The sequence below is a fragment of the Neolamprologus multifasciatus genome, chromosome 12 (genome assembly GCF_963576455.1).
Source record: "Neolamprologus multifasciatus chromosome 12, fNeoMul1.2, whole genome shotgun sequence".
NCBI classification, from domain to species: domain Eukaryota; kingdom Metazoa; phylum Chordata; class Actinopteri; order Cichliformes; family Cichlidae; genus Neolamprologus; species Neolamprologus multifasciatus.
The window spans coordinates 16,604,353-16,627,185 of NC_140450.1; the positions used below are offsets into that span (position 1 = coordinate 16,604,353).

Sequence of the window (22,833 nt, forward strand, 5' to 3'; positions counted from 1 at the left end):
TTTGTGTGGCTTCTTGGTAAAGTTGCTCTTCTGCATACATTTCTGGTAACGAGGCAATGAGTTACTGTTGCCTTCCTATCATGCCGAAGCAGTCTGGCCATTCTTTGACCTGAAATGAACTAGGCATTTTCTCTGCTGCTCACTGGATATTTTCTCTTTTTTGGATCATTCTCTGCAAACCCTACAGATGGTTTTGCGGGAAAATCCCAGCAGATCAGCTGTTTCTGAAACACGGAGCACTCTTTCTGGCACTATTAATCATGCCGTTCAGAGTCACTTAAAGCACCTTTCTTTCCCATTCTTATGCTTACTTTCAACTATAGCATGTCACCTTGAGCGTGTCTACATCTAAAATATCTAAAACCTGCAGGACAGGCCTGGAGTTCCCGAATCCGATCGAATCCGTAGACGCGGCATCAATCCGAGCGGGACATTCTTGGACTAAATGGCTCTCCGTACTGCTGTGATGTCACCACCCTCCAGTATTTGTATGTTTTTTTGGCGGGGTGGGCAAATCTGCTCGGAAGTTTTGTTCATTTTGTAAACACAACTGACAAAAAATGGAGCGGTAAGTTAAACTTTGGCCAAGAAAATAAGTGCCAAACAACATTATGACAAAATATAATGTTTCTGGTCACCTAAGCTAACGAAGTTCAAATTCATTTGCTGTCATTGTTTGCGGACGTTAGCGACCGTTAGTTTAAACGTTGTCGCAGCTGTTAATTCAACAATGTTCACAACTATAATACTATTTATCGAGTAAAACACGACTTATTCGTGGTATTGGGTTAGGTCTAGTGAACTTCGAGTCTCTGAAATATTACAGAAGTTACGGCGCTAGTTAGCAAACAATGCTACTTCATTACGTTCCTGAAGTGTATGTCAACCCTAACGAAGAGTTGTCATTCATTTACAAATGTGGCCAACATCCTCTCCTTAATGGGCAGTGTTGTGTACTCGGCGAACAGTTGTAAATCCCTAGAGTGTCTTTCATAAAACATTTTCCCATTTTGTGATACTTTCTCCAGTGTAAGGCTGAGTCGAGTCAAAGGGAGCAGACCATCGGAGCAGTCGCTGCGAGTGCAAGACAGCAACAGGATGAGCTTGATGTACACGACGCCTCAGAGGTTTGTTTAAAGAAACTTGACCTGTAATAAATTCAGCTCTACAATTACACTACTTAGTTCACTCATCTATTTGATAAACAGCTGATTGTTGTAACCCAATGCTTTTAATAAGGGGTTGTCTCCACAACAATAAATTAACATAGCTTAATTTGGACCACACAGTCTGTTTAGAAATGCGTTGTGACAGACTGGGACTTATTGGTTTGGGTAATCTTATATGATATGATATTGTATACATGGGGTAAAGCAGGGATGGGGAAGTTATATTTATTAACTCATGAAGAAAGATGGCTCACTAGGTATCAGCAAATTAATCATTCAAGTTTTTAAAGTTTTTTTTTCTTTTTTCACAGTAAACAGCCTTCATTTGGAAAGCTCAACATACCAAAACCGCAGTCTGGGACCTCTGAAAGACGGACCAGTTTCTTTGGTCCGAGGTATGTCTGAATTTTCCAAAACTCGGTTACACTGTTACTACAAAATGACTACTTTTGTAAAATCCTCAGGTGATTGGGCTTAGATATTAGCTTAGATATTAGAAATTTGAAAATAAAATGAAGATTACAAACGTTCCTGAAACAAGTAAAAAGTGGAATAAGTTAATTAACCCACTCAGGGTAAAATTACTTTGACATATCTTAAATTTAAAAAAATATATTTACGCTTTTTCTTTAAAAAAAAAACAAAACAACAATTCTCTGCAATGCCTTGATTTAAGTGTGAATATATTGTAGCTCTCTTTGTAAATTAAAAAATAAAACTGTTCTTTGACATTTTAACAGAACTAGTGGAGTCGGCATGCCTCGCAACAGCACCATGTCGGGGTTTGGAGGAACTGAGAAGATAAAAGATGCTCGACCTCTACACGATAAGTCTTATGTTCAGCAATGCATCAGGCAGCTGCACGAGGTAAAAACATAAACTGTGTCTGTGTAAGGTGGACCTTGAAATAAGGGACTGCAACATACACCTTATTTCATTTACCTGCTTAGCATTTTTACCACATCTCTGATGGATACATTTACCACACAAGGGGTCTTAAATGATTGCAGAATAAATTTTAGTTTGTATTTTAACAGTGTATTTCTTTCATATGATCTAGTTCTTGACAGAGCAGGGTTACCCGGGCACTTTGTCATCCAAGACCCTCCAGTCTCCATCCACCAAGGAGTTTGTGAAGATGTTTGAATTCATCTACTGCCAGCTAGACCCAACCTTTGAGATGCCAAACTCAAAAGTTGAAGAGGAGGTTCCTGCTCTCTTTAAAACCTTGGGGTAAAATGTGTAGTGTTCACAGCTGTTGTTGTTGTTGTTAAACCCCCTCCCCGCACTTAAAAGAAATAGTTAAAGGATATATTATGAAATATCTTGTCTCATTTTCTGTAGTTTAAGAAACTTTCCTGACTTGCTCTGTTTTGGCATCTTGTTTAAGGTACCCATTCGTTCTCTCAAAGTGTTCCATGTATTCTGTTGGAGCTCCCCATACCTGGCCTCAGGCTCTGGGGGCTCTCATGTGGCTTATTGATAATGTCAAGGTGAGAAATGACATTAAATCTTCAAGTACATTGGACCGTTATTGTTTAAAACAAAGTTCACATGCACTAAAAATAAAAATGCCCCGCAAGAAAATGTGGAAGCTAAAGGTCAGCGTGTTTTCTTTATTTTTAATGTGTTTCTGCATCAGATAAACTGGAGTTTGAGCAAACAGGAGCTGCTGTTCAGTGACTTCAATGAAGGCGAAAATATTGAAGAAGGTGCTGAGTTCAACAAGGTACAGGAACTTTACAGTGTGAAAACTATGAAAAATAAAATCATGTATACTGACAGGTTAAGACAGTGGTGTAAGCCCACTTTATATAGTTACTGGCACTCTACATTTTGTAGCCAATCATGTGTCGTGTCTGTGTTGTTCAGCAAAGCTAGTGTGATTATTATATTGTAAGTTTGTCTTAATCTTCTTTCTTCATATGTAGCTCTTCCTGGACTACACAGCTGAGACATATTCCAAGTTCATGCAAGGTGATGACACATTTGAGGAAGAAGATGAAGCATTCCTCATTAAACTAAGTAAGAACAACATCTCTGTGTAAAATTATTCTCCATACAAAAGGAGGGAATATGTAATTGTCTGTGGTTGTTTTTCTGTCTGTTTTTTAGCAGTCTGGTGTCCACAGTCGTCAAGATATTATTTTTAGATTTTGTCGATACCAATAATAGCTTGAGCTCTTTTATTTGAGTGAAAATTGGATAAAGGTCACACTAAATGATGTGAAAATTGGTAAAAATGTTATATTAACCACTCTTTATGGATCTTCTTTAAACTTCACAACAATATATTTGGCCTTGGGGGACATGAGTACTCAGGTTAGCTAAGCATTTGGCCTTGATTTTCCTGTTAACCCAAGTGGTATTCTTAATTCAGTGACATTTGTCTAGACTGCACCTACAAAAAGGCAAAAACTGTGTCTGATTTAATTTTCCTGTTATTCCTTTAATGCACTGCACCAAGTGCTGTCTGAAAGGCTTTTAACGATGATAGTGTTTACTTGTGTTCACAGAGAAGCTTTACAACGTTGACGAGGCCCTGCTGGCCACGATGGAGGAGAAACACAGAATCCTTACTGATGAGGTTGAAAAACTGGAGAAGGAGAGTCAGACTGTAATAATTGTTTTCTTTTTTTCCCTGTATTTTGTCTTTAGGCTGGAATGAATTGTGTACCCAGTTGTGTTGACGTGTTCTGTCTCCTCCTGAGCAGGACCGTCTGATGACGAAGAGGATGGAAAAGATGAAGCTGCAGGCAGATCTCAAGAAACTCCAGAGCTATCGTGCCAGCTTGGACTCTTTTAAAGACAACCTGGAGAAAAAAGACTCAGAACTGAATGCTGAGCTGGAGACTTCTGGTAAATAACACATTTGATCTAACCATGTTAGCAAGCCACGTCTTTGGCAGAAAGCACTGGATTCTGTGATTATGCGATTATATCTGGATTAGTCAACTTAACAATGTTTGTCTTTAGAGTTACTTAAAGTAAGCAAAGACTGTTTAACAATGTTTGTCTTTAGAGTTACTTAAATTAAGCAAACACTGCACAGTATTCAGGTTCAAAGTGGTAGATGGTTATTGAAGGTAAGATAAGAGTGGTGTGGTCAGTGGGAGTAACTGACTCCTGAATATTAAACATATAGTGAAAAAATTTTGGTTATTGTTTTTAGTCAGCCACCTGGAAACTCTGAAACATGAGAGGAATGAACTGCAGCACCTCCTGCAAAATCAGAAGTTTACTCCAGCTGATGTTGAGAGGATTAACAGAGAGAAGAGGGAACTTCAGCAGACCATCTCCAGTCTCACCAAGTCTCTGGAGAACGCTGAGCAGCATAAGTGGAATGAAGAGATTGCACTGGCCAAAGTGAAAGAGAAGGTACTATTTACATCTTGTATATGTGCAAAGAGGGGCAGCTGTAGTCCTGTTTGGTTAGCTGGTTTTGAGTAAATGTTTACATTTTAGGAAAATATTATTCAGTGCATCTGTGTCAGTGTTCTACCCGTTTTATAGTCTGGGTACACTGTTGACATCAAACATTCATCATCATTTTAAAAACAGTATCTGTGGTTTTTACTTTTTTCTCCCTTTTTTTCCATCAACACCAATCCTCTGTGTTCCAGGCAGAGTTGAAGCTGGCAGAGTACCACAAGCTGGCACGTAAACTGAAGCTGATACCAATTTCTGCAGAGAACGCCTGTGGTCACGATTTCGAGATCCGGCCTTTTGAATGCGTAGCCGGCAGCATGGTTCAGTGTAAAACACAGATACAGGTGACTCCAGTTAATATTCTGTTTACGCAGCTTTTTACAAGAGCAAATCTTAAGAAATTCACCAGACACAACTTACTTCCCACTAATTAAATATACTTCCATATTCAGGTTGTAGCTTTACATGATGGTGTTTCTGTGTAATTGTTCTGATCAGATGCAACTAAGAAAGTTGGTTGGAGATGTTGAGGAGGAGAACAGTCGATTAACCAACATGAAACTCAGTTTGGAGGAGTCTTGTGAACAGGTAACAAAAATTTGATAGTGCTGTATCATATCTGTTTCTGGTATTTGTGAAGTAGTCACATATTAACCTGTTTGCATAGCAGCATTTATAATTTGTGTTATTTTTGTCTGTTAGGTAAATTCTATCATCACGGATAAGACCAATGATCTGAAGCAGCTGAGAGAGCAGATCCGCAAGCTAGACGAACGATTGGAGGGAGAAAAGCAGGTATTGTCCCGTATTCTGCAACACGACAGTGAAAGTTTCCACTGAACAAAATTATACCCACGTTAATAACATATAGCTTTGTAACTCCCAAAGAGCTATCAACGCTTCAAACTAATAAACCCATTCATAGTGGAAAAAAGACACTTTCTCCTAGGAGAGGGAGGAAATATTTTTTCTTCTCCTGGGCAACAACCTAAGAAGAAAATGCACAATAGTTTTTCATAAACATGTTGCCATGTTGTATGTTTGTATAGGAGCTGGCCCGAGAGGAACAGGAGTGGGCGGCAGAGATGGAGTCTGTGGAAAACCACCGTAAACTTCTTGAGAAGAAAGTTAATTATGGTTATGACGAGTCTGTGCAGCAGCTGAAAGCAGCACAGCAACAGTAAGCAACAACAATATATGTACCATATTTCCATTTCTTCAAGATTCTTCTTGCTATAGAGATTGACAGACCACGTGACTTTCGCGCATTGCTTTGTGGGTACCCGTGGCAACAAAATCAAAACACTGCATCAAGCGCTAGTATTTCCAGCACCGGTAATCATTAATTCTGCGGTTTTAATCCCTACTTGCATTTTATTTGGCCCCAAAACAGTTATGTACAAAACGATGGAGAACACGGCAGGTCCGTACAAAGACAAACTTGACGAAAAGGCAAAAAAAAAGTGTGAGGAAAAAATCAAAGGAGGGAAAGGGTCAGACCCATACGAGCATACAGAGTGGAGTAAGGACGTTAGCGTGCTGCCCAACTTTCATCACGCACATATTTATTATTATATGGTCCTAAGTTTTAGTGCATACACTCACAAAATGTTTAGTAACTTCAGATCCCTGCAACAAGCCCAGGTCCAGTTTACTTTGGTGATTCGGACTATTCCATTTCACAGCTGTTGTTAATTTTTTTCCCCTTTATCTCATGTACAGGCAAATGCAATCTATTTATCATTTCAGGTTGTAGTATTACACAACATTTTCAGATCTAATAAAAATAAAATGAGTGTTTCGTAATTCATTCAATTTATTGTCTTTATTTATAACTGGCATTATTGTTTCATTATATTATAGAATCTTATAAGAAAGAGGCAAAATTGTATTCCATTAGCTGCTTTGGTAAAAAAAAACCCAAATCAACAATGCAAAAAAACAAACAAACAAACATTGCAAAACAACATACCGGAAAACAGTTATTTATCACTTGATTGCTTCAATACAACCCTTCGGCACATATATGCGGGACTTTTCGTGGCTGTTTTGATATCGCTCTCTCTCTCTTAACCGATCAAATCTCGCTGTGGTAGCAGCTTTACACTCGGTATGACCCAGGTTGATAGAGGGGGCCCAGTCTGGATCGCATTCCAGCATTTTGTAGGCTGGTTTTCCTACAAAACACAACAAACATTAGCCCGCAAAGCCACAGTAAACAAAGCAGCATAGCGCAACGAATTCAATTCAAATCAATATGAGACTTATTTGTAACCGACATCTACAATTATGTTATGATAAATTGCGTAATAACTACAACAGAAGACTGACCTTTGTGGAAATGCTTGGAGCAGACTAACATGTGAGCTGGAGTGTTCTGGGATGTTATATTTGGTCTTCGAATGGCTGAAATCCAGGCCATCCGTCGGCTCTTTGTTACTTCGGAAACATGGCTTAAACAATTTCTCTTCCACAACGTAATCCGATAACAACCAATCTCTTTACCCGTCGGCTTCCTGTGGCTGTCATGCGACCGGCTATTGCAGTTAATAATACAACAGCTTCTTGCCATTTTATGTGTTTCTTTTTATGGCTGGGTGACTGTTTTCATGTGAAAGCCTGCGTGCGCTAGTACCGCTTGCCACTCGTTCCCAGAATCCTTTGCTGTTTTACCCCTGAATGACGTCACATTTTCAATCTCTATATATTCAAAATCATCACAAGTAGTCCTGTATATACAGATTCATCATCATCATTTAATGAAACAAATGTGAACTTTATTGTGAATAATGTGTCTGTTTATTCCAGTTGATGAGATTTAAGACTTGTTTCTGTCACAAGGTACCACCTCGTGCTGCAGGAGAGCAATGAGGAGAGGCGAACAGTCGCTAACAACCTGGCGTCTGTTTTTACCACAGCTGCCAACCACTTGTCAATTACAGAGGTATCGTTCCTACAGCTTTCTTTGTCTCAGGACATGAGCTTAAATTTACACAAAGCTGTGAGTTTCTGACGGTACAAAACATTCCTTTTACATCAAAGTAAAAGGCAAAAGCACTATGATTTTAGGTTTCCCTGCCGTTCTTCCCCAGAAAAATCACAGCTATAGGACAGATTAGATTATACTTGAAGTGTTTGTGCCTTACATTTATAACAATGGATAATACTAATACTGAACTTCAATTTGATTTGTACTAAATGCATAAGAATAAATTTGTACAACTACAAAGAATCTGTATAGAATAACTGAACTATCTAAATCTGTGTTTCTGAATTTGTATTTTTGTAATACTTTTATATCTTACACGTGAATTATACTTCTGCATCAGATCTACATCGTAACTTGCGGCATAACTGGAACCCCATTTTAGTCCTACTCTGCAGCCTGCTACATAACCTGATGTGCACCTCCTGAAAAATGCAACTACATGTTGGGTCAACGCATACCTCAACCCCTGCAATGGTGTGGAAGGTTTAGGTGTGGGTATATAAGTTTCCGGTTACCACGAAAGTTAGGATGTGCATTTCTGGCAGAAGTCTAAAGCTGTAGACCCCAGTCACACAATTCTAGAGAGACCAGTCAGTGAACATCTGGCAACATGTGGCTAGAAAGGGAAAATGTGTGTTCCATAGCAGGTTGCCAGTGATTGCTGGAGTTTAATGGCTGTCCCAAGTCCAAGTCACACAAGCCTAGAGATCTGGCAGTGACCCCCTGGTACTCAGCAGAAAATGCTGACTTGTGTGGAAACACTTAAATTATTCGCCAACTTGTAATGAAACTGAAAAGTGCAAACTGGTAATGGTGAATGTAGAAGAAGCTGCACATCGAGAAATGTGTTGCTTTCAGCTGTAATGCACAACTTTTGCTTTGAAGATTAAATTCTTCATTTTTCAGTTTGCATCACTTTTTTTTAGGTTTTATTATAGCTTGGAGCGTAAATAAGCTTTTGTGTATAAATTAGCATCTTCCATGCAAACTACAGGCAGTCACAGCAATCCACTGGGAAAAAGCAGGTTTGTAGTGCAGCACCTTCTTTGCAACCAATTTCTGGAAATGGCCACTTGCAGGCATCGTCGAAAACAGATTTTTCTATGGCAATGGGGGGTTGCCAGGGTCGCCGACCAGTTTCTAGGCCTGTATGGCTGAGGCCTTAATGTGAATCTGTAAAAACGCAGCATGATTATGCTGCATATTACTTTGTACCCTCATCGCTGTCTCCTGTGCTTCCTCTACAACAGAAATGCCTGGAGGATCTGCACAGCAGAGTGCAGCGGATCTGCTCCAAGGCTGTTGAAGAAGATGAGGCTGCCGTTCATAAGCTCCAGGAAACTCTTAAGGACTTCATGTCCAAGGCAAAAAATGTATAAATGTGGCATGAAGATGGCAAGCAGAGATGATTTCAGATGATTATAAGTGTTTGGATTTCCTGTTATTTGTATTTTCAAAGTGTTCAGATCTTAAGACAACAGAGAAATTGAGTTATTCATGTGGACTTGACAAACTTTGAAAGAATATTAAATGGGTTAACACATTTTTACAAATCTGAATGATTAAAAAAGATTCCAAGTTATTGTTTTTTTTTTTTTTCAGTAGTTGTCCATGTTTGTGTATTTCCATATGATTGTGTGTTCTGTCTTTCTATATAAATGTACACAGTAAAGCTTAATTGAAACCCTTAACCTTTTTTTTATTATTGTAGTTTGTTTGTTTGATGTTTTTTTTTTTAAATTGAGTATTTTTAGATTATTATCGTAGGAGAAAAAAGGAGAAACATGTCTTCCATCTCATTTGTAACACAGCCTGATCAGCTTTCCAAACTAACCAGCTGTCTCACTTCATGTGTGACTGCATCGCGTTGTTTCCGGTCTCGCACATTGAGATAATGTCCTGTGTTATGATTGGCTATAATTTATCAAAGACAACCTGCTTGAGTCCCACAACAAAGTTGTTGCCCAAGAAGAGATGTGATGATCTGTGAATGCATTCCTGCTGAAACTACAGAGCAGCAACTAAAATAACAATTGACATTTTTAAATAGTTGGGATGGGGAAGGGGGGGTTACATAGATTTGCGATACTGCAAATAAACTTTTAGCTCTTAAGTTATATTTCATATAATAAAAGATGAAAATTGAAAAGAAATGTAGCGCTTGTCCTGTGCTGAATCTGTAATCGACATGTAGAATTTTATCCCTCATTGCGATCATGTACCTCAGAACTGTTATGTTGTATTGAAGCCACTAGATGGCAGCACACACCACCAGCTGCTCAAAAGTTTCAAGTTGCTTCTCACTAAAACAATGATGATTTTATATAATGGTGGAAAAACTGAATTTATTACCTCCATATTCTAGTGAACTTCAGAAACACTGACAGCAGATTTTTATTGTTGCGTTCTCTCTGTCTTTGTGTAAAGGCAATTTCTTCAATACTACCAAATCTAAGTAATGTTAAGTCTTTATTGATTTTTTGGTTAATCAATATGGATAAGATAAGGAAATGAGCATGCATACTCTGTTTATTTGGATGCATTTCTATTTTACAAACCTTTTAAAGCTGTGAATTTCCAGTCAGATATCGGGTCCAGAAATAATTACTTAATGGACAAACATCAGAAATAGTTTCCATTTGTGTCAGACTCATTTATTCTATTTTTTACCGAGCACATTAATGTATTTAGGTTCCACATTATCAGCCAAAGCCCATAAAACTGACTGGATCATTAGTAAATGAAACGTTTGTTTCTGAAGTGAACATTTTCTGCTCTTCTGGCAGAAGCATTTATTGCATATGCTGAAGCAAAGTTGGCAGTGAGGACACAAACAGGAAGTGGTACGTATCTCTCACTGCTTTCTCCAGAAATGGTCAGCATAGCTTAATGTACCTGTTTCCAATTAACTACATACTTGGCATCCAAATATTACTTTTTATTTTTTTGCATCGATACTTAGTCCAGATATTGAATCCAGATACCCTGTGGCAATCTGCATACTTCAAACTGCGATTCTGGTTTACTTTAGGTTTTGAAAACACATTCTGAGGAGCTTTAAATCTTTTTCTATGGTGTAATATCGCTCGCGATCCAGGATTTGTCAAACTGTCTCAAAGCTTTAGCGTTTACAGACTCAAAGGATCCTTCTAAAATAAAGATGTCTGTTTTTCTGATTCACTCTCCCTTGCTGCACATGGTGGTGTTGATTTATGATTTCACACAAGCACATCTTTTTCCAGTTCTCTCATGTTGTTGTGAAACCGAAGCTGCATGTGTTGTTCCTGGTTTGTGGGTGTCTTAGTGAAAAACTAACTAACTAAAAAAACTGTAAAAAAAGTGAATGATTACAAGCACCAAAATTAAGAGATTGTTTAATTGCAGCAAAAAAACAAAGCAGTTAAATCTGACTTTAGGGTTTCTTTCTTTGCTTTAATGGTTCTGTAGCTGCTGAAAAAAGGTGTAGCACACACACATCTGTGTGTGTTACTTTTGGACATGTTGCTCTAAATCTGAGTGATGGTTAGTTCATTAAACCAGCTGGTTAATTCAATATCATATGTTTTTCAATTGTTTGAGTTAAAAAAAAAAAAAAGCTTTAGCCTTTAAGATATAATGGTTTCCTGCTTTTCTTTTACATCTAGGTTTTGCACATCCTTGCAGTATAGTTATTATAGCTTAACCAATTTATCAAATATCTGCAAAAAAAAATCAGAAATTAAAACAGTGGTTTGTTGCAATCGCCCAAAAAATTTGCCACCCTTTAACAGCACAGATGTCTGAAGTATCATCCACGGAATTTGGGGTGACGCCGAACCCTGAAACTCCACATCGTGTCAATACAGTAAAGTCAGAGGTGGGGTTTTCGTAGAAGGGAACGTTTGAAAACCTTCAGCACAGCAAGCGTGAGAGAAATGTTTTGGCAGATGTGATAAGGAGAGATGAGGTGATTGTGAGGGGCTCCATGGAGAGAGGGAATGAAAAATGTGATGGATAACTTCCACTGCTTGCAGAAACAATCCCAAACTGAGCGTGTGTGTGTGTGTTGGGTGGGGCGAGGTAGCGGAGAGAAAGTTAACAGCCACAGAGGCTTAATTCAACTAAACATGAAAGGCCTCGGCGTGTTTATCTGATCCCATACGGACAGGTGGCATCCATAAAAGCCATTTTACAGGACCCGTCTTAGCATGTGTGAGAGAATGAATGTCATGACTTGTGTATCTTTCTACCCCTGGAGGGATGTACGCGGTGGCCCAAATGTGTGTGCGTATGGCTCGGCGCGTGGGAATTTGCGTGCTTCTCTCTCTGCAAAAACCTGTGCTCTGTGTTTGTTTTCATGCTTCTTTATGCGTTGTGTGGCATTTTCGTGAGTATGCATGTGCATCCATGTTTACTCCTTTACTGGCTGTGGCTCTCAGCCTGTGAGATATTTTCTCACGATATTTTCTATCGTGGATTGTTTCAGTCAAAGATGCAAATCCCCCATGAATTCTTAATACACTGTATGTCCTGGCTCTCACACAGGGGAAGTCAATGTAACCTGGGTTGAGTGCTAAAGCTCAACACTGTCTGTCTCAGTGAGAGTGTGTTTGTGTCTAGCTCACAGGGCCTGTGATTTTGGGAGACATGTTAGAAGGATTGCATACGATGGTGTGGAAATACAAAGGTTAGCCTGGTGTTTCCTATAGAAGGTGTGTGTTGTTATTTCGCAAGTCGTACAAGACTTCCAGCGGGTAATTCATCATACCAGAGACTTGGAGATGGAGCAGAACACTGAGGTGTTAATGTGGAGTGTTATTAGGGGTTACTCTCATCCATCCGCCGCTAGTATGATCTGTTCTACAGATGTGGGGAAATGGGTGCTGAGAAAAGGGGAAAAGAAAGAAAGAAGCATGCTCTGCCTTAAAACGCAGGCACACTTGCCCTTCTTTTCTTTCTCCCTGCTCCCTGTCAAAACACCATTGTTGTAGCTGAAATCTGTCTTCCTTAGACCTATATTATGACTAGCTCTGGCATTTTGATTTCTGTTCCAGCGACTAATTGTCTCCAGATTTAGTAGACAAATCAACTTCTGCTATAGCTGTGTGGCAGACGCATGCAGTAGTGATGCAGAGGGGGAAGACAAACTTTACCTTCTACCTTCAGTTTCTAATAACAACAACACAACCAGTTTCAGAAATAATTACATGAGCTTTTGTTGGTGTGAAGTGTAGTGCGTGACATATTTTCCTTTTACAAACTGCTTCTTTGAGCAGTTTTGTAATGTGCTTGAAATGCTGAAGGATATAAAGCAGGAGGGCCGTGGTTAAGGTTAGTTTATTCTCAGCATCCTGGAGAATGATTAATGTCTGCTTGTCTACGTGAATTTGAAATTAATTATGGACGGGAACTTACTGGCAGACACAGAAGTAATGTAGATTATGCTGCTTTGCGTACAAAATGTTTTTGGGCAGACAGGTGTGTTGCATTTTCATCTGGAGTGTAGTTTTCCAACTCTGCAAAACCTCTGGCCAATTTTTATTTGAAGTATTTCACTGTGCTGCTCCTAATTTGTCTGTGGGTTTTTAACAAGATTTTTTCATGTTGTAATTTCTATTGACTCGTATTCATATTGCAAGCAATCACAGGGATGAAAATTATTTCCATCAAAGCACAGACACACATGCACACATACACGTGCTGTCATGTTTTCATATCTTAGTGGGGACATCTAATTCTCTAATTGACATAAAGCTTTCCCTATTTGCTTACCCTAACCCTAAAAATCAAAAATGAATGCCTAACCCTAACCCTTAGTCTAAACCTAACCATAACCTAATTGTAACCCTGACACTAAAACCACATTTTGAGTCTCAAAAATGCTGTCAAACTCGTGGCAGCGGGCATTTTGTCCCCATAAGGGTATCGCAAGTATACAAAGTATCGACCAGAATAGTCTAAAGCAGAGATGTCAAACAGAAGGTCCAGGGGCCAGAATTGGCCCAACAAACACTCCAATCTGGCTCAGTGGACGGCTCTATAAAATGTGCGTACAACTTTTCATACGCCCTTTCTGGGATAGTGTACCAGTTAAACACATCACAAACCTCAAATCTTGAGCATGACAGTGAGAGAATGGCAATAGGATCCATCATATCAGTCCAAAAGATTCATTTTGGGATGCGGTGGAGTGGGAGATTAACATCATGGATGTGCAGCAACTGTGTGAAGCCATCATATTAATATCTCTGAGGAATGTTTCATACTTGTTGAGTTTAGCTCTGCTTCTCAAACAGTGAAAACTGTTGCACAATTGCTCTCTGCTGTTGTGCTGGAGGACTTTGGCAAGTCAGAGAAAATGACCCTGGTGATATCATATATTACACAGTAAAGCGTTGAATTTGGAAGATGTGGGAATTTACCAGTCAGGGTGGATCTATTAAAAAAATTAGCTTATGGGAACCGTCAATCCAGTGTTTTTGTAGGATGAGTCATTGTATGGATTAAAACAGTTTTGTGATTCCACTACATTTATGGGAATGCGACGCAATCTTGCTGCTGTACTTGATTAACAAAACTTTTAACTAAGCTTGCTCTTCAACAGTGACGAAGTCTTTTATAGTTGGGTGAATGGTGGGTGGTGAGAGAGCTGTGTAGAGCAGCAGGGCTTCACTCAGCCTTTCATGATAGGAGGAGACGGCTCCATGTGCACGTGTGAGGGCGCTTCCTTCTTGTTACAGTTCTCTTGACGACAGCGTGCCGTGGCGACAATACGGCAGCTTCCTGTGTGACTTCACTGTGTGACGACAGATCCCTGTGTGTTCAGCCTCAGTGTGAAGTGCTACAATCAGGATATCTTTCGTTGTATAATAGATTCAGTGAGTGACCAGCTTAGACGCAGCAGGTTTTTCCATTTAAGCTCGCTCATTATTCGACGTAGCCGGTCCTCAAATGTTTTCCTTTCGTGTCACAGCCATTTATCTACAGTGTCCACAGCATGGAAGCGCCACTGCAGATTTATCTACAAAAATAAGACAGAAAATGTTTCCCACAGTGATGCCAGAGTCATGCAGAGGAAAGAGAAGAACAGCTGCAAACCTTCGTGAACTTCACACCAAGTGCTGTTCTGCGTATCAGGATGTTAGGTCGTGTACTAAACATGATAAAAGGATCATGTGTGTGTTTTCAACTTCTTCTGACTGTAGGTCTGGATGTTTTTAGTCAAAGCAAAAGCACAAGGCATACATAAAGCTTAATAAAGCTTAATTAGACAATTAAACAAAAAAATCAAAGAAGAGCAGGTGACACTTAGATATTCTGACTCTGATGGTCAACGATAGCTTCTGTGATTTCTGTGGGTCTACTGGGTCTGCTTAGGTCTGAGTGACACAAATGTCATCTTAAGTGAGGCTATATCCTTCTTAATTTGCATTTCTATAGAAAACTACAACAGGAATAACTAGTTGGTTATGTGATATTGGTAATTTTCAACAAAGTGAATACCTCTCTTTAAACACTCGCTCAGAAGCATGAATGCAAAAACTGAAAAAAGCCTTCCATAAAACCAGAATTGGGACAGCCTCTTCTCAACTACGGTAAAAAACAGGAATTAAAATATTTTTTTGGCTTTACTTGAAGAAGCTGGTGGTTTTTTCCCATCAGTGTGTGATGGAGTTGTTTTTTAGACCCTCGCTGCTGTTCTGTATGCCAGAAACAATGTTTTGTTTTCTCTTCTTGTACTATCATCTGAATATTTGCCTGCTTCGTAGTGACGTAAACCACTTTACTTCAAGGTACAGGGATAAAAAAGGGCTTTTACTGCATCTTTTCATCCACTATTTACACACTATGTGTGTGTATATGTATATATATCTGTAAATATGTCTCTTGGTGTGTTACTGGGATTATACAACCAAGTACAACAAATTGTAAGGAAGGATTTGTGAGGATTTAGGAAGTTGTTGTTGAATTGACATCCTCAAAATAAAGCCATTTTACCATTGGAATTACTGTATCATGCAACCAAAGCAAATCAAAGCATGAATAATCATGTCATGTGATTATCTGTTATATTCATATAGAGAAATGTATCGCTCATCCAGACAGTTAGTCATCAGTCAGCGTCTGTCTCCGTTTGTGCGCGTGCCCATGATGAATGTCTGAGCGCTTGCATGTAGATTTTCATGTCAGAAGTTGACAGTGAGAGTGAATTACAGAGCGAGGGGGGCATGACAGATCAAATTTCCATCGGTTTTGTCTGACTCACTCAGACCCCCTGAATGGGGGTTATTAAGGCATTGTGAGGGGTCACAAGAAGGTCATTTGAGGCTATGAAAGGTTGTAAAGGGGCTGTGAGTCAGAGGTTTGAACTGCTGGCTCTCTGTGAGTCATTTTCTGGCTTAGTGGGATACATTTCAGGGTCCGCTCACCTCAGGGGGGAAACAGATGTCTGTTAGGGGATCAGAGGCTTATAAATACTTGTGTAGGTATTTTTGGGATCTCACACACTAATGTTTGGTTTGGATTTGATCACAAGTTCTGTTATTAACAGTAGTATTTTTGGTATTTTAAAAAAAAAGTCTACTCTCCATTCACGTGCTAAAGTGCAGTTTGTGCTCTGCACAAGCACATGTGTTTAACATGAAATGTATGCACAGCATTCAAATGTGCAAATAGGGTGATGTGAACATGTGATCATAATATTGTGAAGACATTTGAAACTATCTTTGTCTGCAAATTTTCTGCTACGAGTCAGTTTAGTAGAGGTAACATTGTCATAAAAGGGTGACCATTAGGTCAAATATATATGAATGTTGTATATATATATATATGTAATATGAACTTCATTTTAAAATTCATTTAAAAATGAATGCAAATGCAGTCCATATCGTTTTCTCTTTCCCTGATAAAGGACAAAATGAGGACACACTTGTGCAATGCCGTAAGAATGCTTGCTTGGTTGGGAAGCACATATTGTTTTAGCATCGTGATGAGCAGTAGATTTATGTAGGCACATATGGTCCAGTGGTACTGTACGTCAACTTTTGGCATGCTCTGCTGTTGTTTTTTCCATGTGCTTCAAGCTTAGAGTGTGGTTGTGGCTTTTGTTAGAAGACAAGAGTACAGCTCATACATGTTTGTATTTGTATGTTAGCCATCCATTATCTTAGTGATGAGCAGTTTAAGAAGATCAGTGGGAGGACATTTCTGCACCTAATAAGAGTGTTGTTTTGGCCCTGACTTGGTTTTAGGGTTAAGGTTATATCTAGGCCAGTCTAAGGCTGACATAAGGGGAAAAGGAATGCATTAGGCCAATTAATTTCTTCCTAATTATAGCAACAAAAATGTGTATTTACAAGTGTATGTATGTATAAATCTTTCTGTTAAATATTAAATGCAACCTGTTTAATATGACAATGTCTCTACAAAGCAAGTAAACACATGTTGCATTGATTTAGAAGGAAATTTCCCCTTCCGTTGCATTTTGTAATTTTCCTTTACATGTTTCCAATAACTTTGAGCAAGCTGGGGACTTTTCAGTGTGACTGATGCAAATTTGGAAAATTTTTTAAATAATCAACTTTTCTTGTTATTTACATGCAATATATTTATCTTAGCTCTGGGCTTTATACCCAAGGTTTTGTATTTTTTGGAGCTCCTTGTTATGGTATTGACAGCGTGTTTCATCTTTAGTTCTTTCTGCTTTTGTTTTCTGGTTTCCGTTAGTGTTAGTATAGTTTTTATTTGGATCTGTTAATTAATTTAACCATCTTTGTATCCACCTGTGTCATGTTAAATCTATATGTCTGTCTTTGATTCCTTGTTTAGTTGTTTCCTGTTTTATTTTGATAGCGGTCGATTTATTAGGTTAATTGTCTTCTGCTGTCTTCTCACCTGTTCCCCCTCCGCTCCTTGTCTTGAGTGTATTATTGTCTGAGTCTCCTCTTGTCCCTTGTTACATCATCCCTCATGGTTATGTGCTTCCTCATGCTTCCCCAGAGACTCCTAGTTTTTGGAGTGCTTGCTCCTGTTTAATTCAACTTCTGTTGTATTTTGTGTACTTTTGCAGCATTTTTCCTACTCTCTACTTTCTCAAGCTGCAGTGTGTTTTACCTCTTAGGGTCACCGTACCCTTTGAGTTTCTGTCCATATCCTGCCTGCCACACAGCTGAACCCTGACGAATATGAGGCTTTAGCATGAATTCGTCAACATTTTTGTGGTTTGGACAATGATTTGGTTAACAATTAAAGGCGTTTATAAGAATTTTTAGTTTAAAATATTACAATCATTTTTAACAAATCATCAAAGACACCAATGCATTTTTATGTTTGGTAAATTTCTACTGAATTTGACACATTAGCCATTTAGGGTCCATGTGTACCAGTTTAGGTTACCTGAAGATGTGACTTAAAGCCATTATTGTCGGAAGAAGTGTAGCTGTCCAGAGCATATTTTTCTACCATGATTCAAACTTCTGGTCACTCAAAGACAGGAGGTCGCTGACTAAAAACGGAAGTTTTAAAAAAGAAAACATGATTAACAAGAAAATCCACGAGCTGTTGTTTCATCCCAGCATTGTCCTGTTGCGATGCTTCAGCTTGCTTGCTCACTGAGGACTGAAAGCCTGGTCCCAGTGGTAAGCTGAGATTCAGCAGATCAGCAATTTGTCATGCAGCATTGTGTAACAGAATTCGCTGATAGTAGTCACAAGCAGTGCTTGATCTTGTGTCCAGATGCTGTACAAACTACAATAAAAGGCTAACCTAGAAAAAAATAAAATAGTTCAAGAAATATACAGAAAGAAAACACAGTAACTTAGATTGATATTTTCTAACATTTGTTTTAACACTCATTAATTGTATGAAAAAGTATGATGCTTTGACAAAAATATTTAGCAGTTCTTATTCTGTGTTAGTGTATTACATTATCTTACTGAAGTAGAGTGGATTGCTTTCATAAAGGTTAATCCAAGATTAACAAAATGAACAAATTAGCCAATCCATCACCCATTAAAGACACAAATAGACTGACTTCAGTGGCTAAATGGATTCATCTCTAGGTTTTTCTTTTTAAGCTGGAAAAAAAATCAAATAATTTTTCCTTAATGCCCATTTAACAAATTGCAACAACTTATTATTCATATTTAGAAATTATACCTGAGTTACAAAGGCTGAAAGAATCATACATCCTCACTGCAGATCTTTTGCATACCACCGAGGTGTTTGTGGAGGAAACGAGAGGTTCCTCCCTTTAACACCAGGGATATACAGACATGGAGAGAAGTGTAATGTGGATTTACACTCACGTACACAGGAGGCAGCGAAGACACCAGGCCAGATTTTGCATCTATTCTCAGGGAAATAAAAAGCACCAGAAAACAGAGGAACAGAGAAAGAACTGGGAAGGTAAGCAGAGATGTGGGAGGTCGTGAAGGATGGAAAGAAGATGGAGGGATAGTGAGAAGTGGGGAAGGGATAAAGGGAGGTCTGCTGCTTCCTCGTGAGGGAGGATGAATGGCAAGTTGGGGTCTGGTTTGCCTCCTGGGTTTTTAGACACACACACACACACACACACACACACACACACACACACACACACACACACACACACACACACACACACACACACTAGTGTGTTTACAAAGGAGAGTATAACAGTTCCATTCTGTACCTCAGTGTAGCAGAGGTGCTCCAGGGCCACATGTGTAAACGATGAGAGGAATGCACCACTGATGTATTGACATTGTGTGTTATGGACATTTTGTAACATTCATAACCTTTATGACCCTGAAGGGAACAGCTGTAGCATGTTGTCATGTAACGTCTAAGTTCATGTTTTATTTTATGTGACACAGGGCGCCTCGTGGATGGAGGAAACAACATTAAAGGCCTGCAAATTTAATTATTTTGTAAAAAATATATACATGTATATCATGGTTGTTTAAAGTTAGCGTTTGATGTTGTTTTTCCTGATTCTCATCTTTACAGATTTAAACGGTTTTGAACCAACCGCAAAATCAGATAAAGAAGTTATGAATGTGTTATTTGTCAGTCTAAAACAATAAATCCAAATCTAAAACACTGTATAAGTTGGGAAGGAGTTCACTTTCTGGACCTTAGAAACAGCAGTTGACTTTTTTATATAATATCATGTGATCTTCTGCAGAGTCAAAACTTTCTAATGAAAGAAACAGATGTACTTGAAAATATATATTTAATATACTGAACACAGTCAAGGTCAAGGGTCAAGACTGAACTGTAGACTGTATATCAAAGAGGGACATAGCTAATGTGACATCAAGCACCCGCCCCATTTGAAGGCACGCTGAACATTTCGTGACAGTGTGGGGAGTCTGTGGTTGGTATGCTTTTATTCCCATGTGAAGCACTTTGAAATAACTTCCTGTTTTAAAAAGTGCTATATAAATAAATTTTACTTATTACTATTTACAAAATTTTCTGCAGTTTTGCAACCGGACATGACGGTCAAGATTGGATCTGTCTAAGAAACTAAGAAGCGCTCCATCTGCATTGGCTAATGACTTATGATTGACAGGTCACTAGCCAATGGGCATGCCCTATCTGACCCTAATAATGACCAAAACTTGCAAAATAAACTTCATCTTGGATTCAGCGTGACTTCCTACTAGCAACTAAGCCGATGGGTTCATTATGAAAGTGTTTATTGAGGTCACAGAGAACTACACCTGAGCACTGTTTTCCCATGAACTTTGATATAACTGAAAGTCTTTTTGCAGTGCCCCCTTCTGCCCATTAAAAAGAATGGAGGTTTTAAGGTACTTCCAAATGAGTGCCACTTTTCAGATACAGAAGCACAGGCAGCTGAAAAGATGGATGTAGATACCGTTGGTTTTTGAAGTCTCAAGAAGAGCCTTATCAGCGCCAACTTCATGAAATTGCATGCTCATTAACTTGTGACTGCTAAGTCATTATAACCCAGATAATGATCCTTTCTAAAACATAGTATGATCAATTTTAAAAATAGATGTAACAGTTTATTCAGTATGACCTAAAATTAGGGGCGGAGCCAAAAATTGCTGTAGGAGTGTGTTTTTAGAGTCTAAGCCAGAGAACCGTTGTCTCATAGACTTCTATAAGACCTGAAATATTTTTGCACTAACAGGTACTGAAACCTGGTGACCATTTAAAAACTACACGTGTGAAGCACTTAAAACATGGCTTAAGTCCACCTCCATCTTTTATTTACAGTCTTTGGGGTCAACTAATGGTTTCTAATGGAACTCACCCGAAACTCTGGCTGATTGGGACCCACACCCAGTTTCACACCTTGGCTCAGGCGATTAGAGGATCATCAGGGGGTCCTTTTGTCCCTCTGTGGGGGGATACTCCCACTAGGTTTATATCTGGGACTCTCCACCATTTGACCTTAGAACTGAAGAAGCTTCTCGGATGAGAGGTGAAACGTCTTCAAGTAACTTAAAGAAGTCCAGACGCTTTTCTTTGCAAGCTCCTTTGACTACGATGACCTGGATGACTGAGAACCTTCACAGACTTCTAATGGTTTCTTTAAGCATGTACAAATAGTCGTCAAAATGTTAAAAATAGAAACTTGTCCTTCTATATTGCTGAAACTAATTTCTTTAATTGTCATGTATTCATCATGGAACAGTCCAGCAGAGATTCAAATGGCTCCTATGTTAAAACGCCCAACTTAACGGCAGGTGTAAACATGTTTTTTGCCTGGTGAAATAATTGGTTTTGGTCTCAATAGCTTTGTGATTTTAGATACACAACTCACTCATTTAGATGGTGCTCGGGACCTGACCACGTGGTTTTCCACTAGCTTCTACTGATTTGGTACAGTGCTAAATTATTGCTACACTTTGTGAACCCAGGCAAGTTAAAATGAATGTAGATCCAAGCTCTACCTTCTTGTTGAAATATGGTCATGTCTGTCTCTGTGTTGTCTTCCCAAAAAATTCCTGTTTTAGATCAGGGGTCGGTGATTAATTAATTTTGTTACATTTAATCTTTTGAGCAGTTTATTGCATTTTATAAAGAAATTAAATTAATACTGACCAGAATAGATTTCAGCTTATTAGTGCGGCCCTCCACGACAGTCCCAGTTACTCATGTGGCCCCTTGGGAAAATTCATTTCCCACTCCTGATTAAGAATACACATTTCACTGTAAGTAATTTCCAGCTGGTCAAAAAAAAAAAAAAAAAAAATCAAATGTAACATCTTTGGCAGTGGTCTGTCTGTCACATCAGCTCAGCAGCTGCCTCTTTGCTTGATGTAGTGTGTCACATCGGAGCAGACAGTTTCCACTCCAGCAGGGCTACTGTTTGCTCTGCCTTACACTCTAACAAATACAGAGGCCGACAAGAGAAACACGTCATTAAACAGCCTGTCTACAAATCTTCAGCTGTGCCTTCTCGAGGTGACAACGTTCATTCAGAAAAGGGTTTGCGCACATGAGATCCCGAAAGCACTTCAGTGAAAGCAAAATGGAGAAGGTAAAATGTTGTAAAGGATTTGCTCAAATGTCTTTAGAAAAAGACTGTTAAGCTGGAGAACACAATAGCTCAGAGAGCTTAATGATTTATGGTCTTTGATCACAAATTTGAATTATTTCTTTCTTTATTTTTGTGGTTTCCTCGTATAGTCCACAGATAAGTATGTGTAAATGCCATCACCCAATCAGTAGTGCCTAACTGACCAAATATGAATTGCTCAATAAAATATGATACATGAAAAACCTAAGGAGAGCATGTTTTACTGTATAATGATCCAATTTTCCCTTTAAAATATTGCAAATGGCACTTTTTTTTAAAGAAAAGAGAGCAAAATTATTTAACTAATATGCCAGAGATGTAGACACATGCACTTTGAGGCATGAATGCATGCACACACAGTGATGCAGAGCAGGTGTAAAGGACATTCTCTGGTTACACCTGAATATTTAACTATCTGAACTAACACCTCTCACACAGCAACACGCAGGTGATAGTGTTGCATTCACACCTCTCATCACTTCATATTGCAGGGCATCAAGTCATGCTTAAAGCTATAATATTTGCTTAAGATCAAATGATTCAGACGTATAAAGACTATCAAATGAAATTAATATCTATGTTTTTTTAATGCATTGTACCACCGACGTTACAGAGTTAGAAGCTGGTGCTGTCTCCCTCTTGTTGGCAATTGGCTGAAGCAGTGCATGTTCCATCTGCAGTTCACTACAGTGATGACTGATAACACGTGTCTCAGTGTGTGTGGTAAC

At 38.9% G+C, this 22,833-nt stretch overlaps 1 protein-coding gene across 2 annotated transcripts; it reads left to right on the forward strand.

Annotated features, from left to right (window-relative positions):
• Positions 1-433: 433 nt before the first annotated feature.
• ndc80 (NDC80 kinetochore complex component) lies at positions 434-9,306 on the forward strand. 2 transcript variants are annotated; one of them, XM_085180501.1, is made up of 17 exons: positions 434-568; positions 1,029-1,127; positions 1,481-1,564; positions 1,910-2,036; positions 2,230-2,402; positions 2,560-2,662; positions 2,812-2,898; positions 3,101-3,194; positions 3,686-3,786; positions 3,884-4,028; positions 4,342-4,547; positions 4,793-4,942; positions 5,097-5,186; positions 5,301-5,393; positions 5,648-5,778; positions 7,440-7,542; positions 8,838-9,306. In XM_085180501.1, exons 1-17 carry the CDS (start codon positions 561-563, stop codon positions 8,964-8,966), a joined length of 1,923 nt encoding a protein of 640 aa, XP_085036627.1. In that variant the 5' UTR covers positions 434-560; the 3' UTR covers positions 8,967-9,306. The 2 variants fall into 2 exon arrangements, with proteins under 2 accessions (XP_085036627.1, XP_085036626.1); XM_085180500.1 differs by lacking the exon at positions 434-568 and adding an exon at positions 837-877.
• Positions 9,307-22,833: the final 13,527 nt, after the last annotated feature.